Genomic DNA, 18,236 nt, shown 5'->3' on the forward strand with positions numbered 1-18,236 from the left:
ACTGGTATCAATCTCAAACATATAGTATATATTTCTATGTAAAAAACATAAATGATTTTTCCATGTTAAGTTCCTTGAAATTAATCTTGGATATTGGTTCTTATATGTTAAATTTTCTATTGAGTTCAGATTTGGTTGAAAATATAAAGTCCTGAAAAATCTGCAAGTTCATTGAATGTCCATTCTTCCATTCAATTTTATAGATAATTTTGCTGGATATGATATTTTTGGCCATAAACTTAATTCTTTTGATTGCTGATATATATGATTCCAGGGCCTGCAGTCTTTTTATTGTGGTTGCTACTAAGTCCTATACAAATCAAATTTAGCTCCTGCACATTTGAATTGTTTTTTTTCTTTTTTCTTGGAAAATTTCCTCTTTGATCTGGGGGTTTCCAAATTTGGAAATAATATTCCTATGTGTTTTTCTCTTTGAAGTGGTGATTGGTAGATTTTTTCCTATTTCTACTTTCCCCACATGTTCTATTACTTCAGGATAATTTTCTTCAATTATTTCTTGCATACTGTGTCAATGTCCTTTTTTTTGTCACAGCTTTCACTTAGTCCAATTATCCTTACATTTTCTTGATCCACTTCCCAGATTTGTTGTTTTTTTATAAAGTGTTCACATTTTATTCTATTTTTTAATCTTTATATTCTGTTTTATTTCTTGGTTTGTTACAGCTTCATTGGCTTTCCCTTGGCCAATTCTAATTTTTAAAGAGTTATTTTCATCTTTAAGACTCTGTCTCTTTTTCTAGTTGGATAACTTTTTTCATGTTCTATTTGGATGGATGGTTTTAATTTTTTTTTTAATTTTTCCTCAATGTCTCTCATTTGCCTTTTAAATTTTTTTTTGAGTTCTTCTATTTTGGCCAGGAGCCATTTTATGTTACTTTTTGGGATAGAAGAAGCTTTTTTTACTTCAGCGTCCTCCTCTGAAGATGAACTCCAATCTTTCCTGTTCCTATAATAAGTTTCTGTGGTTGGATCTCTTCTTCTTTGCTGTTTCATTTTTTAATGAGTATAAGTATAAGCACTTCTAACCATGGGATGCGAGGGAAGGTGCCTCTAATTTCACTTCAGCTCTCCCTTCTTACTGGAAACCCAAACTAACAGCTTCCTCTGTCCTGCCAATGCTTGAAGCCAGCAGTCTCCCTGCCCCACTAATTCTGCACTAATCAGAGTATTGATTTCTTTTCATTCAGAGCCATCTCTGCAGCACTGGTAAGCTTAGTGTTCTAATAAGCAGAGGTTCCCTCTATCTTCTGGACTCAGCCCCCTACTCTGCAACACACAATCTAGAAGATGAAACTGTGTTTTCTGCTGAGGCTCCAGCTAAACCCAGCTAACCCTAGGGGTCCCCTCTTTGTGTTTCTGCAGAGTTAGCTTGGAGGTTTTTGCACTTCACAATGATTAATCCCCAGTCTGGGGTCTTTCTTCAGATATTCTTGGGTTGTATCAAGAGAACCCCTGTTCTACCCCATCATCTTTAGTTGTTTACTAGTCTGTGTTCACCCTGAGGTACAAATTTGCTCTATTTGTGAGGAAAATCTGGAGAGCTTGAAATTTATTGATCTACTCTGCCATCTTCCCAGAATCCACCTCCATCTGAAATTTCAAAAAGAGATAGGAAACACAACCCACATATCCTCAAACTTTCAGTTTTCTTCCCAAGAGTTAAATCATTAGGGATATTTTCTGATTTTTTTAAAGTTTGATATAATTGTCAGTTATTATGAGAATGAAAATGAAAAAGGAGAACAAGAAAGAAGAAGAAAAGAAGATTATTATAATGATGATGATGATGATAATGATGGTGATGATAGTGATGGTGGTAGTGTTGTTGGTGGTGGTGGTAATTATAAGTATCATAGATTTTACATATGTTAGAAAAAGTGTGTAGCTTTTGGCAGATCTCATATTTCATGAAAATTATATTTGCTAGAAACAACAAATTATCCTCTCTACTTTTCTTAGATGATTCCTCATTCAAGGGAAATTAGCTATCACCAAGATTCATCACTTTCTCCTGAAACTAATATCTGATTTCTTAAGAGTTCATTGACATGTGCCAGGAGCTTATCCAACCAAATATAAAAAATAAAAGCATCATACAATTTTAGAGTTGAAAGAAACTTTAGCAACTCACTCAGTTGAGAGAGTAAATATCTTGTCTATAGTCACATAGGTAGAACTGGGTCTACATCACTGTAAACATACTTTTCAAATTGAGTAGTTGAATTGAATCTTTTCCTTCTACCCATCCAGCTTTTACAACAGTTCTGATATCCTTCTTTAAAATACACATGCTTAAAAAAGAAAAAGAAAATGATCAAAGGGGCAGCTAGATAGAACATTAATCAGAGCACTGGTCCTAAAGTCAGGAGGACCTAAGTTCAAATCCAACTTCAGATATTTAATACTTACTAGTTGTATGGCTCTGAGCAAGTCACTAACCCTAATTTTCTGCCTCCCTCCTCCCCCCAAAAAACCAAACACACACACACACACACCAACAAAAACAAACAAAAAAAAACATGCTTTACTTGTGACTTTAAAACACTCCAGTGGCTCCATAAGAATCCAGTAAAATGTAAACTGTTGTTTTTCATAGATACCTTGATAACTTTTAACTTTTTTCTTTAAACCTTTGGCCAGTGGCACTGACCAAAGGGGTAAAGAAGCCATAGAACTGCTTGGATACAGTACAGGGCTGAGGGCCATGTTTGCACTGTATCAGTACAGAGACAGAAGTGCATAATAAATTCCTCCTTCTCTGGCTCTACCACTAATCAGGAAAAGGATGAAAGAGTATTCACGATGAGCAAAGTATTGTTTTGATCGTGTTCTTTGGAACCACCAGGGAACCACCAAGCAGAGGTTGGAGGTGGGAACAGAAACCAAACATGTCTCCATGACTCTGTGACACTGAAGAAACTGTGATCCAATGTGACAAAATTACTGAAGGAGGGATGATGCTTATTCTTTGCAGTTTTAAATGGAAGAACTAGGAGACTGGAGGAAAATGTGGGCTTGAACATAAGGCAAACCTAATAATTGCATTGTCCTGAAGTGGAATAAGACTGTCTAGAAGATTCTGACAATATAGCAGAGGCTAGATTGACTGTGATTGGAGATATAGGCAGGATTTCTGCCTTGGATCCTGTTAGATGACAGCTATATTATGTGCAAAGAACAGAGTTTGGGATCAGGTACCCTGTATTTGAAACCCAGTTTTACTATTTACTTAGCTTTGTAATTTTTTCACATTAATGCTTTCATTTTGTTTTCTCCTCCTGAAAAATGGAGTCAAAGTCCTGAGAGCAAATTCTGCCTTGTATACTTAATGGTTGTATGTCCCGAGTACTAAGGTCCTATTTGCCTCTAAATCTATGAGGCATATAGACTGTTATCTATAAGGTCTTTTCTACCTATAAATTCCTTTTTTTCTTTTTTGAAATAACTTCTGATACTGAATCCATAATTTACTCACTATAATGCCACAATCTGGGATTTTGCTTTGGTAATCTGCTGTTTTCTTCAACTGTATAATTTGATATAAAGTTAAGTCCTCCCTGATCTCAGGATTCTTTCACTCCTACAGTGCATTCCAACACAGTAGATCTGCTGGAATTTTTTGAAGAACAAGTGAGATTCGGTGATGAGAATATCAGAGTGGGAACATTCTCTTTTTTAAGATCTGCCATCTATGCTGATGGTAAGTAAGAGACAACTAAAATATGAAAGACTTCCTTTAGATCCAGAGCTGGCCCCCAAACCTAACAAATTCCTGCACATTCGCTCCACTGCGCTCCCAAATCTATTTCATAATACCCTTCCTGGTGCCTGTTTTATCTCTTCAATAGACTTATATTTTATTTTTTATCATTTCATGATTCTAGCATTATTGAGCTTCTAATTCTTGGGTTCTTTAAAATACACATTTTCATTTCACTTTTTCTTTTATCATATTCATAGAATATTGTTAGTTTGGATAGCTAAACAAATCTTTACTTTTTCTCCATAAAGGCCTATATAATTTTAAGGAAACCAGTCTCATCTACCCATCTTTTTACTCAGTCCAGCCTAGCATTCCCTCACTCTGAACCCTAATCCTCCATCCCTACATCAAGACAATACTTGTGTCTGTCCCATTCCATTCCCCAAGTAAATATAACTGAGCACCTGCTGAACATTCCACTTTACCCATATTTAGCCATAACCTCTACATGTCTGTATGATGCACTTACATTTGTATAGAATAGTTTTCAAAGTAGATGTGAGATTTTCACAACTCTGTGATTATCAAGAAAAAAGTTGCTGTTACTGCTAGATCTATTGCTAATGAAACAATTTTATATAACTTTTCAAAGCACTTAAATATCTGGTATCATAACGGCTCATCAAGGTGCTCCTCTGAGGAAAGCAGTGCAGGTTTTGCTATTTTATTTCACAGATGATGAAATTCAGACTCAGAGAGTTTGATACCTTTCTAAGATCCCACATCTAGTGACATCTGGAATATATGAAGGAGTAAAATTATGAAGAATTTTAAATGTTAAGTAGAGTATATTTGATCCTAGAGCCACAATTAGGAGTCAGATCTTCTGACAAGCTGTTTATATATTGGAGTAAAGGATTAAAATGCAGAAGGATGGAATTAGAGAAATGGGAAAAATAAAAGAAGATTAAATCATACATGGGAAAGAAAAAAAAAACATTAAGCATTTAATACAATGGGGAGTTCAAATAATCAATACCAAGCAAAGTTAGGGATACCAGTGTTATTGTTTTTTGTAAATAAGAATCAGATTATGCAGATTACTCGATGTCTTCTCAGAAATCATCCGGAGTCAGGATCACTAAACGTCTTTATTCTTGATCTTTTACGGTCAAGGTCAGGTTAGGTCTAGCATTCTCACACACACCTTCCTCCCTCCAATGCCACGAGAGAGACTGACTAAGCATCAGCTTCTCAATTTCCTCTTCCTCCCACACATGTCACTTCCCCCTCTTTGTTCTACTGATCAAGTCAGCACAGAATAGCTGGGGAGGGTCAACCTTCAAACAAGTTAATAGGGAACCTTCCAATTGGCAATTAGTCTCACATGCTCCATTATCCAAATGCATTTGCTCAGTTCTAGCCCTTTACAAGATTATATTCAAATAAATAGATCATGTACAGACTATAAAAGAACCCTCCACACACACCCCAGAAAAACCCAGCTGAATGAGATAACACCAAGGGATTATATATTTAGAGCTGGACTTTAGAATCATTGAATGGACAAGTAACTAAAAGTTTTTCCAATTGCAACCTCTTTATTACTAACAAAGTTAGGCACAAATCATATTTGAAATCACTGTAGCATATAGTGATAGGGACTTAACAAAATAAATTAACCACCAAAAAGAACCCAAAGGAATAATAAATCTACTAACATGCATAAATGATGCCATACTTTAAAGGGATTAAGAGAAATTGATAAGAATTGGTTCAAAATAGAACAACCAAAACTAGTGAAAAGTTAGGGAACTAAAATTAGAGAAAATAGCAGTAACAAATATAACTTTTGATTTTAGAACAGGAAAATGTGATTTATCTTCAATTCTCAGAGGTCTCAGAATAGTTTAGGTTGCTATTTAATAGTGTCTCTTTGTCTTTATGTTTTTCAGAGCCCAAATTGAGGGATTATATTACTTTAATTGAAAGGACAGTCAAAATCGCCATGGATGATTACAGTATAAAAGTAAGAGGTTGGATAGGATCTTTGATTTGCTTGTCAAAAAAAGGAATGCATAAAATGGCCATGAGACTTTGAACTGTAAATTAGAATGACAAAAAGAACAGTATCAGAATCATAATGCCCAGAATTCAGTTCACTTTTTTATTTAGAAAAATATACTCCACAAAACTGAAATTCTATAGAAGAAACAGAGACCTCAGAAGGGATATATTTGAATTAATCATATCACTGAATAATTTCAATTATTAATAAATTATCTATTACTTTTCCTAATATATATTTAGCATAGAACCAAGTACTAAATAAATGTCTAATAGACATTAAAGTTTTCTCCTTAATACTTAGTAAAGAAACATTTATTCTTTGTTCTTATCATAAATAGAATAAAGAGTCTTACAGACAGGAGGTGCTCAGATACATGTTTGATAGATGAAGGCCTCAGCTCTAGAAGAAGATACAGGCATTTTACTAGGTCACATTACGTAAAAATAGTACATCAAGTCCCCAGATTACCCATACACCAAAATTCTCTGGAGCATTTAGCATCTAACTTCTTTCTGATATATGATAACTTCTTTTAAAATAATCATAGCTTCATTGACTCTCCACAGTGATCAGGCATAGTGAAGAGACTGTCCCCCAATGAAGTGTTATATTTCAACTGATTAAGAGGAAACCAATCAAATCAACTAATCCACTATTATATAGTAAATTACTAATAAGATTTGAGCATACTTCTACTATTCTGAGCTTTTATTAAAAAGAGGTAATATTTTACCTACAAAAAAGATATTTTCTAGCTATAAAATTACAAATGATATGGCAAGAGGGAGTTGGTTTTGGGGATACAAATAGACCTTTCTCTCAAATAGAATTCTAATGGGGGAAAAGTTTGAAATGCACAAAATGGATGAAATTAACTGGAGGGACCAGGAAAGGGCTCCTGTAGGAGACCGATTTTGAACTAGGTTTTGATGGAATGCAGAGAAGCTGAGAAGCAAAGATGAGGAAAAAGAACATTCCAAGTATGAAAGACAAACAAAAAGGGACTGAGGTGAGATATAGAGGGTCATGTTCAAGGAATAGGAAGTAACATTTTCTCACTACATTACTTTTGAACAATATTTTATTTGAGTGACTCAGGAAAGTAAAAAAAAAATCAAGTTTTGTTCCATTTAACATCATATATCATGTACATGTTTCTATTATTCTAGGTAAGGACTTCTATTCTCCTCCTCATCCAGAGCATGTGTGAAAAGGGCTACATGGAAGCAAGTGAAGGGTGGCAACTGATTGAATACATTTTCTTCCAGTTTGCATTTTCCAGGAGAAATTTGGTAGGACTCTGAGTACTATGTTTTCAAACTATTACTGGTCCAGAACTTATGCCAGTAATATTTATCATTTATATCTGAATCTCCACCAAAAGGAATTGTCTCAGTAAAATAACTGAAGCTTACTATAAGCAATCTGAGATTTTAACTGAACCCTGGCTGATTGATGATTCTTTGGTATAAGTGCTATGTAACAAAGACCAGAGTTAAAATGGTTTAAACTCAAGTTTTTCTCTGCTTAAATGAAAACCATCTTTTATTCTCTCTAGCATATTTTCACCATATACACAAAAGGTTGAGAAAACCATTTTGTCCTTGGGTGGATAGATTGGCAGAATCTTCTAGGCCATTATAAAAATAGCTGAGTAACACCCATTTCCTCTGGCACCATTAAACTATATGAAAATTCTATTCAGTTTGAGTATCACAGAGAACAATATATATATACAAACAGACATATATATGCACACACACAAATATACACAGACATATATATGCATATATATATATACATATATATGTAATTTAACTACTTCTCTATGCCCAATTTTTATGAGATAAATCTAAGGTTAATGATTTGTCAGGGATACTGTAGGAGGAATTTATTCTTCAGGTTGGACTAGACAACCTTCAAAGTCCCTTTCAATTCTGGGATTACATAATGCTCTTATTCTATGGAGAAATGTCACAAATTTTCCAATAGAGAAGGATCAACATAAAAACTAAGTATCAAATAATGGTAGTATTTTTTAATCAAGTGGGGATCCTGACTTTGGAGACAAGGTTCTATGTCTACAGAACTACCCATGAATCTCCAATCCTTTTAAACCTGGTTTAAATTCTTGACCAAGTATATCCTCCACCAAAAATTTGCCAAAGTGAAAGACAGAGTTAAAGAATCTGATTCTTAGGAAGTAACCAGTTTTGTCTTTCTTAAAGGTGGATCCAATAAGGCCCATCAACCAGGAGTACTTAGTGGCAGAAAATTCTGTCCTAGAAATTTCTCTCCAAGTCCTACGGGGATTGGACCCACTGGTTAATGGAATGCCCCAAGTAAGTAATCTATCTTTGTTGCCCTTGAGCTAGAGATACAATTTTTTTTGTGGGCATACCTCTTTCATGTGGATCGAACTATTGGGTAGAATTCATCTCAGCTGGAAATACACAAACATTTTCATTCTCTATTTGGTGAGCCATTAGCTTAGCCTCTATCATGAAGTAAGTGGTCACATTGATGCAGGAATCCTAAATTTGTTTTAGAGAGAATAAAAGCAACTTAGTGACCTAATTCGCCTTAGTTCCAAGGCCCCAAGGCCTTCTATGTGTCCTACCCATTCCCAGAATTTTTCTTTCCCTTACTTACATCATCTAGATCCTTCTTGTGGACTATAGATAATTGATTTAATACTTTGACAAGCTGAGATTACTCAGTCAAAATAGATATTAATTAGCAGATAATTCATCCATTCAATATTTCAGCATTTCTTTTTGTGTATATAACACATTTTGAAGTTTTTTTGAGTCTCTTCTCTCCAAAACTTCTTGAAAAAAGTAGGCCAATACCTAATGATTCCTCCTTCTCACCATTCTTCAGCCTAATCTACTGTTTCTTTCCACTCTCCATTAAGGCTGTTCTCTCTAATAGCACTTTCTAGCCATCTTTGCACCATGCCCCTTGTACATAGACCACAAAATCTCCTCTCTCCTTCCACTAAGATCATGTACTTTGCTCCTAGAACCATCTTGGGCTCTAATTGGTGAGCTTTCATCTTATATTCCCTGAAGTCAGGCTTCCATCTTATTTCCCAGGCATCATGCTCCACCCCTTCCCATCTTCCATTTATGTGTTACCTTTCTTCCTTAAAAAATAAACTCCTTCATGTCAGAAAATGTCTTATTTACATACGTGCCCTAGTTCTTAACACAGTACCTGTACAATCAGAAATTAATAAATGTGTGTGTGTGTAATGGCATCAATAATCCCTTCACCTACCAGAACATTTGGTACTTTATAATCTTTCTTCTTCATATTCTGTCCTCTCTGTCTTCCATAACAATACATCTTCCAAATGCTCCTTTTCATATTCTAGATGTTTGTGTTTCTATTTTCCTCTTCCTCCTTTTAGGTCTTTGACATTTTCTAAAGCTATAGCTTTCTATATCTGATCAAAAACCTTTACAAAGCTCTCTTCATCTAGTGCTCATTAAGGCTTTCCTATCAAATCTGGAATGAAAGGAAAATTGCTCCAAAGATACCCTATTCCACTTGGGAATATCTTCAATGATTCCCCTTTTTTGGCACCGTTGTTGTTAGTATCTCTCTCGCATATATACACCGCCCCCTTCAAAAAACATTTTGTAAAAAAATAAACATAGTAAAGCAAAGCAAAAAAGTGAAATAGAAAAGGATAGACAAATTGTAATGTTGCAGAAGTGAAATCAATAGGAATTTTGCCACTAACTGGATAAGGGAAAACAAAAAGATAACTGCAAAGTTTCAAGTTTCAAGACCTAAATACCTTCTTTTTCTATGAAGATTTCCCAGGTCACCCAGACCATAATTATATCTCCTTTCTCTCAACTCCTGTAGCCTTTATTATATATTATCCTCATTTACCTTTTAATCTGTGTGATGGTATTGTCAAAACTCTGGCCTTGCCTCTAGAGTTTTTAAACTCTCAGAGATAAAAAAAAATCTTAAGAAAAGGGATTTTGGTATCTTTGCAACTGGGATTGATCCATATTTTGCAAGTGACTCCAAAACTCTGCCAAATGAAAAATCTTAGCTTATCAAAGTATTAAATCAGTTGTCTATAGTGAATGAAAGTTATATGGGACTGCTTGCAAAAAACTAATCAGATAATTTAGCTCTGTTTTCAAACATGATAACATAAGTTTTGTGAATACAAAAGGACAATTTCCACTCCAAGAGGGATAAAGTTCATCTTTATAATATGAATATTTTCCTGGTGATGTTTAAGATGGCCCAAAATTATGAAATACTATCTTCTCAGAAACAAAAAATTGAAAGTAGCCTAAGGACAGGGGCAAATCTATAATGGATATAAATGAGTTGCAATATTAAAAAATGATAACTTATGTATAAGATGTGACAAGAAAGATATTGCCAAGGATCTCTAGCAAGAAAAGTAAAGAATAGCATGAACAGTAAAGGATGGTTCAATAGTTGTACTAGTAGCCACAATATATATATATATAGATAAGTATCCCATAAGATTGTTGTTGCTGAGATCAAATCCATTAGATTATTGCAATATTCCATATAGCATAACTATATAGCAAAAAAAATTGATGTTCTCTTGAAAGCAGTATTATAACTGTATTAAACAGAATCTGATACAAAGTTTCTAAATAAAATATTTATAAATGAACCTTTGTTTATTTTAAATGAGCACATTTTTCTCTTTAAAAAACTTCTTCCAAATGTGTTTTATTTTTAAACACTTAAAAAAGCAGCCAATTTGGGGGATCTAATAGGTGGTTAGAATATGGGAATATTTTCATGCACAGTTTTCAATGGTTCACACTGGAAAATAAGCTTCAAACATTTTAACAGAATAATATGACTGTTTACAAAAGGGATTATTTTTAAATAATACATATATTAGCAATTTATCACTGACCTTGAAACATTTTTCTTCTGCTTTCACTTTCATTACTCTTTTCCAAATTTTTTCTTTTTTCATCTTTTATTTGATTCTTAAAGTACTTTTGTGAGCTTTGCCAAAAGTTCTTTTTATGACTGAGAACAATTCAAATTTTTCCTTGAGACTTTACATGGAAAATTCTTCTGAGTTTGTGTTTTGATCTTCCTCTGTCACTTTCTGTAGTCCAATTTTTTATTGGTTGTATTTTTTTTGCTCATTTTTCTAGCATACTTCATGACTTTAATTTTTATATCAAAGTTGGGCTCTGCTCCTGGGGGAAAGGAGACACTATCCCAAGCTTCTTGTACAAAGGATATGAACCCTTGCTACTGGCCTATTGTGCCAGGGGCACAAGACCTTTTCCATACCTGTGCCAATACTAAGGTCCTCACAACCAACTTGCTTGGGCATGGCTGGCTGCTGGCCTACCTGGACATCATGTACACTGTATGCACTTCCCTTTTACTTGAGTGAGATAAACCTTTCATGTTGACCTTCTGAGTTGTCTTGGGCTAGAAAAAAAAAATTCATCCCATCCTTTTATTAGTTCTGCACTTCCATAATTCATTTTGAGGTATTATAGTAGTTTGGAAATGAATTTGGGAGAGTTCAGGCAAGTTCCTTACTGAATATTTCTTAAACTTTTCTTAAGGACTTTGCTTGTAGTTTGCAATTCGATAGAGAAAAAGAGCATGAATTATACTTGAAACAATAATTTAATATGGGTCTAATATGCAAGATACTGCACTTGGTACTGAAAGAATTAGAATGAACAATCTAAGTTTAAAGCGTTAATTGAATCAATTGAATGACTTATTAAGAATGGCTGTTAATGTCAATTCACCATATATTTTTAGAAAAATTCAATTTAGAACATACTTTGGATGACAGGATTATTGATGATTTTCCCTCTTGCATTTTTTTTCTGATGCCTCTTTGATTGTCAGATTTAAAAAAAAAAACAGTTTGTCTCAGAAGGATTATAGAAAAATAAATATACTAATGCATTAGGAGTAAATTTATGAAGTAGCTTAACTTCTGAATTTCATATTTTGTTAAGTGAAGTATAGATAGAGAGAGAATTTAGAATCAGGGATCCTAAGAAAGAACTACTGTGGTAACCTAGATTCAAGCAAGTTTCAGTGTGAAATTATGAGACATTGGATTATACTGGTAGCATTATGGGGAAATTAAAAAAGAAATGACTCATTAAAAAGACATTAGAAGAAAGAATTGTTTAGACTGTAATTTATCAGATATGAAAGCCATTCCAAATGAAAACAAAGTTGAAAGTTTGAATACAATCAGTTGTGAATTTGAATTATTACTGTTTTTCTGGAGATTTAAACTAAACTGATAGTTAATGTCCTAATCTATAAACTGGTAGTTTCCCTTGAGAATATCAAGAATGAAATAATACTAAGGCATCTATTAATGATTCCATCTGCCTAGTTTTCATACGAGGATCCCTTGTTTAAAATTTTTTTTAATTATAGAGACATTTTATTATAATAGTATTTTTAGTAACAGGATTTGACTTGTATATCTAAAAACATTGTATTATGGCATAATAGATAGAAACTGGTCTTGGAGTCAGAAAGACATGAATTCTAATTTTACCTCTAACATACACTGACTGTGGCACTGTGAATAAATCACTTAATCTTTCCTTTCCATCGAGGCAACTCTCCAAAACTATAATTCACTAAAATACTTATTGATTTATACTTCTATGCTCTAAATTCTTTATGCATCTGAGATGAGAGTTAGAAACACAGAGAGAGACAGACACAGACAAAACAGAGATGGGGGGGGGGAGGAATACAAATGGAGCTTTCTAATAGCAAAAGAAGAAAACCATAGAGAAATATGGAAAGGTATAACCTACCCTTGATCTCTTATACTATATTTTCAACAGGTGCTATGGCCAAAACTCCTAACTTTTGTGGTACCAGTGGAATATACTGGAGTTCTGCCCTATCTATTTAATATCCTTAGAAGTCTGCTAATGGCAGAGGAGAAGAAGCAGTATGCTGATGAGTCAACAGCTCTTGTCATCTCTGCTGGACCAGGTTTGTACTTAAAAAAAAAAAAATCCTACTGTTTTTCTGGTCATGGACATATTCCCATATAAAGCATGGTTCCTTCACGCTATCCAACTAGATCAAAGTGAAAATATGCTCTGAATCTAATGAGAATCATTCCAGTTCCACTAATACTACTATTTAACTTCTCTTTCTAGTGAAACTTCCTTCAGCCCAACAACTACTGGCCAGACTTCTGGTGAGTATGGTTTAATAAAGCAAGGGAGGAATATGTGGGTAAAACACTGGGGTGAAGTTGAGAAAGCAGATTTAAATCCCAGGTCTGTTGCTTATACATGTGTGTGGGACTTGGGGAAATATCTTTTTTATTCTCAGTAGTATTTTGTTTTTTCCAAATAAAAGTTGCTAATTTCCAAATAAAGTTGTTAATTGTTTCAAGTTGTTTTTAGTGGATTCTCCAGAATTCTCTGAAATAACCACCATATTATTTGCAGAAAAATTATAGTTTTCTTTCTTCGTTGCCTATTCTAATTATTTCAATTTCTTTTTCTTCTCTTATTACTAAAACTAAATTTTCTAGTACAATGTTGAGTAATAGTAGTGAGGGCATTTTTGTTTCACTCTTGATCTTACTGGAAATGCTTCTGGCTTATCCCTATTACATATAATTCTTGTTGATGGTTTTAGATAAATGTAATTTACAATTTTAAGGAAAACCCCATTTACTCCTATGTTCTCTATTGTTTTTTTCTTAGGAATGTGTTTTACATTTTGTCAAATTATTTTTCTGCATCTATTGAGATAGTCAAATGATTTCTGCTATTTGTTATTGGTATGGTGAATTATGCTGATAGTTTTCCTTATATTGAACCACCCCTAAATTCCTGGTATAAATCTCACTTGGTCATAGTGCATTATCTTGATTATAAGTTGCTGCAATCTCTTTACTAATATTTTAATTGAAAATTTTTGTATCAGTCTATAATTTTTTTTACTGTTCTGGCACTTCCTGGTTTAGGTATCAGCACCATATCTGTATAATAAAAGGAATTTTCCTTTTTTTCTTCCCCTATTTTTCCAAATAGTTTATATAATATTGAAATTAATTTTTCTTTTACAAATGAATTTTACCAAAGGTTTAATGCATCTTGCTCTGGAGATTTTTTTCTAAAGGAATTCATTGGTGGGTTGTTCAATTTCTTTTTCTAATATGGGGCTATTTAAGTATTTCATTTCCTCTTCTGTTAATCTGCAATTTATAATTTTGTAAATATCCATCCATTTCACTTACATTGTCATATTGTTGAAATGCAATTGGGAAAAATAGTTCCTAATTATTTTCTTAATTTCCTCTTCATTGGTGATAAATTCACCTTTTTTATTTTTGATACTAGTAATTTGGTTTTCTTTTTTCTTTTTTTAATCAAGTTGATTATTTATTTTGTTGATTTTTTCATAAAAAATAAAACTGTTTTATTCAATAGTTTTCTTTTAATTTTATTAATATCTCTGATTTTCAAAGTAATTTAGTATTTAATGGGAGTTGTAAATTTGTTCTTTTTCTAGCTTTTTTTTTTTCATGTCCAATTTTCATTGATCTCCTCTTCATCTATTTTATTTATGTAAGCATCTCCTCTTCATCTGTTTTATTTATGTAAGCATCTAGAGATATAAAATGTTCCCTAGGAATTGTTTTGGTTGCATCCATAAGTTTTGAGATAACATAAGAATGTTATCTCATTCTCTTGGATGAAGTTACTAATTGTTTCTATGATTTGTTGTTTGACTCACACATTCTTTAGGATTACATCATTTAGTTTCCAAATAAATTTTTATTTCATTATTATTTGAAAAGGATGGATTTAATATTTTGGGTTTTCTGCATTTGATTGTGGTGTTTTTATATGCTAATATACTGTCAGTTTTGTGTAGATGCTTTGTACCATTGAGAAAGTGTCTTCTTTTCTAAGCCCATCCAGTAGTCTCCAAAGGTCTATCAGACCTTACTTTTCTAAAATTCTATTCATCTCCTTAACTTCTTGTTTATTTTGTGGTTGTGCTTATCTAGTTTTGAGAGAGGAAGAATGGATTACCCACTATTACAATTTTACTATTTCTTCCTGCAATTCACTTAACTTTCCTAAGAATTTGATGCATATATATTTAATGTTGATATTACTTTATTATCTATGGTACTCTTTAGGAAGATGTAGTTTCCTTCCTTATTTCTTCTAATTAGATCTTATTTTTTCCTTTGTTTGGTCTGAGATCACACAGCTACCCCTGCTTTGCTTTTTAACTTGAACTGAAACATATTCTATTACAGCCTTTTTAAAAATTCTGTGTATGTATCTCTGCTTCAAATGTATTTCTTTTAACCCACTCTGCTATCCATTTCTGCTTTATGGGAGAGTTCATCACATTCACATTCACAGTTATGAATACTAACTCTGTATTTCTTTCTATCCTATTTTTCCCTGCATATAGTTTTCTCTTTCCTTCTACCCTTTCCCTTCTATTAGTATTTTTCTTCTGATCCTCACTTCCCTCAATCTACTCTCCTTTCTATCAGCCTCCCCTTTTTCTTTCCCCTTTCTCTTCCTCCTTCTTTATTAGGTAAGACAAATTCTTATGCCAAACTAAGTACATATGTTAACTCCTCTTTCAGCCAAATTTGATGAGATTAAGGTTCAAACAATGCCAATGCCCTTCCCTTTTTTTTCTCTACTGTAATAGATCTTTTATGCCTCTCCAAGTCATGTAATTTACCCATTTTACCTCCTCTTTCTACCTTTATCTATGTATTATAGAGGACCACAGATAGCAAGGGAACTCTGTGTAAGGTATAAGACCTTTCGGCCAAGAGGGAACTTGCTAACAATGTCTGGTTCAGCTCCCCATCTCCCTCTGGGGCATCTCACCCTTCCTGAGAAGTCAAGGAGGCCATGACCACTTATGTTCCACTTGAAGCAAGAGATACTAAAGAAGTATTTATATATCTATAGCAGGGTACATATAATTAGCACATGCTCAGTATACTGTGATGATGTGATGGTACTGTAGTTAGCACATGTAGTGATGTAATCATACTAAAGTATTTAGGGGCTGAGAGGACTTGAAATAAATAGACTCCATCTTTGACCAGCCTCATGGGGTCCCTGCTTCATCACTCCTCCACTGACTCCTCCAGAGTGCTAGTCCAGATGGTATATTTTGGCATCCCAACATGGTGGCTCTAGAAAGCATAGTATATTTGGCACCTCAAAATTTGAGGGCCCTAGAAAGCACACTACAATGAATATTCTTTCTAACTGCCCTGACAAAGTTATAATTCTTAAGAGTTACAACTATCTTTTTCCCCTAGTCATATACACAATTTAACTTTTAAATAATACATTTTTCCCTTTTTTGTTTATCTTTATATGTTTCTCTTGAGTATTTGAAGATCAAATTTTCTGTTCAACTCTGGTCTTTTCATCAGAAATTATTATAAAATGCCCTATTTCACTGATGTGCATCTTTCCCCCTAAAAGATAATGTTCAATTATGCTGGGTAGTTGACTCTTGGTTGAAGTTTAAGCCTTTTTGTGATTCTGAATATTGTTTTCCACGCCCTCCAGTTCTTTAAATGTAGAAGCTGCTAGCTCTTGGGTAATTCTGATTGCCTTATTTTATTTGTTTATTTCTGGCTGCTTATAGTGTTTTTTCTTTGATCTGATCTGGTATTTGTTTACAATATTCCTTGGAGTTTCAATTTTGGTGGTCTTTTCCAGGAAGTGATAGGTGGAGTCTTTCAATGGCTATTTTACCCTCTGGCTATAAGATATCAAAGCAGTTTTCCTTATTGATTTTTTGAAAGTTGCTATCCAGGTTTTTTTCTTCTTTCTTTTTCTTCTTTTCTTCTCCTCCTTCTCCTTCACCACCTTCTCCTTCTCCTTCTCCTTCTCTTTCTTCTTCTTCCTTATTCTTCTTTCCAATAATTCTTAAATTATCTTTCCTAGTCAATTGTTTTTCCAATGAGTATATGTACATTTTCTTCTGTTTTGTTATTTATTTGTATTGTTTTGCTTGACTGATTCTTGATGTCTCATTGAGTCATTTGCTTCCATTTTTTCAATTCTAATTTTTAATGAATTGGGTTTTTTGGTTACCCTCCAGTTGGCCAATTATATTTTTAAAGGAGTTGTTTTCTTCAGTACATAGTTGTTGTTGTTTTTTTTCATTTTGACAAAAAGAGTTGTTTTCTTCAGTATATACATTTTCCCTATTTCATCAAATCTATTTTTAAGAAGTTGTTTTCTTCAATGTATTTTCCCCATTTCACTAGATCTAATTTTTAAGTTGGTTTCTTCAGTGAATTTCTGTGCTTATTTTTCTAAGCCGCTGGCTTTTTTCCTTAAGATGATGACTTTTTTTTTTTTTCAAAATTCTCCAGCATAGCTCTCATTTCTTTTCCCAATTTTTCTTCTCTCTTACATGGTTTTTTAAAAATTCCTTTTGAGATCTTTTATGAGAACCTTTTGAGCTTGATATCAGTTCATATGCTCCTTTGAAACTTCATATGTAAACATTTTGCCATTGCTGTCCTTTTCTGGGTTTGTGTTAAAATTTTCTCTATCACCATAGTAGCTTTCTATTGTCAGAAATTTTTTGCTTTTTTGCACATTTTTTAAAGATAAGCTTTGCTCTTAGGTCATAGAAGAGATTTTCCCAATCTTCTTTTATAAGGAGACAGGAGCCTCATATTGACTATCTGTGCTGGGGCCTGATGCTGCCAGTTTTCCACTGTGTTGGGTTATCCTGGCTTAGTCCAGCTTGTTTTGCCTAGCTTCAGAGGTTCACAATTTGTGTTCTGTGCTTGGATTGAAGATCTCACAGCTGGCCTACTAAGTCACAGACACTGTGAACTAGGATAGAGGAGTCAACAGTATTGGCCAGTACTTTACCTAAAAGCCTTTCTCTAGATTCCCCATGCTGTACCTGTGCTGGATCACATTCCCCTTATCCAAGTAAGACAAACTTTCCTGAAGTTCTTCCAAGATATCTTTAGCTGGAAAATTCTTTCATCCTGAATGTTTGTGGGTTCTGTCACTGCAGAATCCATTCAGAGATTAATTCTGAGGAAAACTGGGGAGAACTCCAGAAATGTCCTGACTTCTCTCCATCATCTTGACTTCATTGAAGGAAATCGTTTGTCCCCCTGAAGAAGAAAGGAATAAAATTAAATGATCTCTATCTCTTTCAGTTTTAATTCCATGACCTCAGGATCCAGGCAAGTCTGGGCCAAATTAGCTCTTTTCAGCATTACATAAGTAGAATTACCCTGATTAAGTAGAATCACACTGATTAAGAATTGTTATATCTATAGCCTAGTCAAGAGTGATGGAATCTTTCCTTCATCTACTTAATTATACCTGATTTATATGTAGGTATATAAAG

The 18,236-nt window shown here is 33.7% G+C and overlaps 1 protein-coding gene across 1 annotated transcript in view; it reads left to right on the top strand.

Moving 5' to 3' along the window:
* MROH2B (maestro heat like repeat family member 2B) overlaps positions 1 to 18,236 on the top strand; it is an 84,729-nt gene that overhangs the window by 19,878 nt on the left and 46,615 nt on the right. The window contains 6 exon segments of the mRNA XM_074282592.1: positions 3,608 to 3,721; positions 5,680 to 5,753; positions 6,965 to 7,087; positions 8,024 to 8,137; positions 12,671 to 12,824; positions 12,995 to 13,035. Of these exon segments, the coding sequence (XP_074138693.1) occupies positions 3,608 to 3,721; positions 5,680 to 5,753; positions 6,965 to 7,087; positions 8,024 to 8,137; positions 12,671 to 12,824; positions 12,995 to 13,035 (620 nt within the window).

This window comes from Sminthopsis crassicaudata, chromosome 1 (assembly GCF_048593235.1).
Source record: "Sminthopsis crassicaudata isolate SCR6 chromosome 1, ASM4859323v1, whole genome shotgun sequence".
In the NCBI taxonomy this organism is placed as follows: Eukaryota; Metazoa; Chordata; class Mammalia; order Dasyuromorphia; family Dasyuridae; genus Sminthopsis; species Sminthopsis crassicaudata.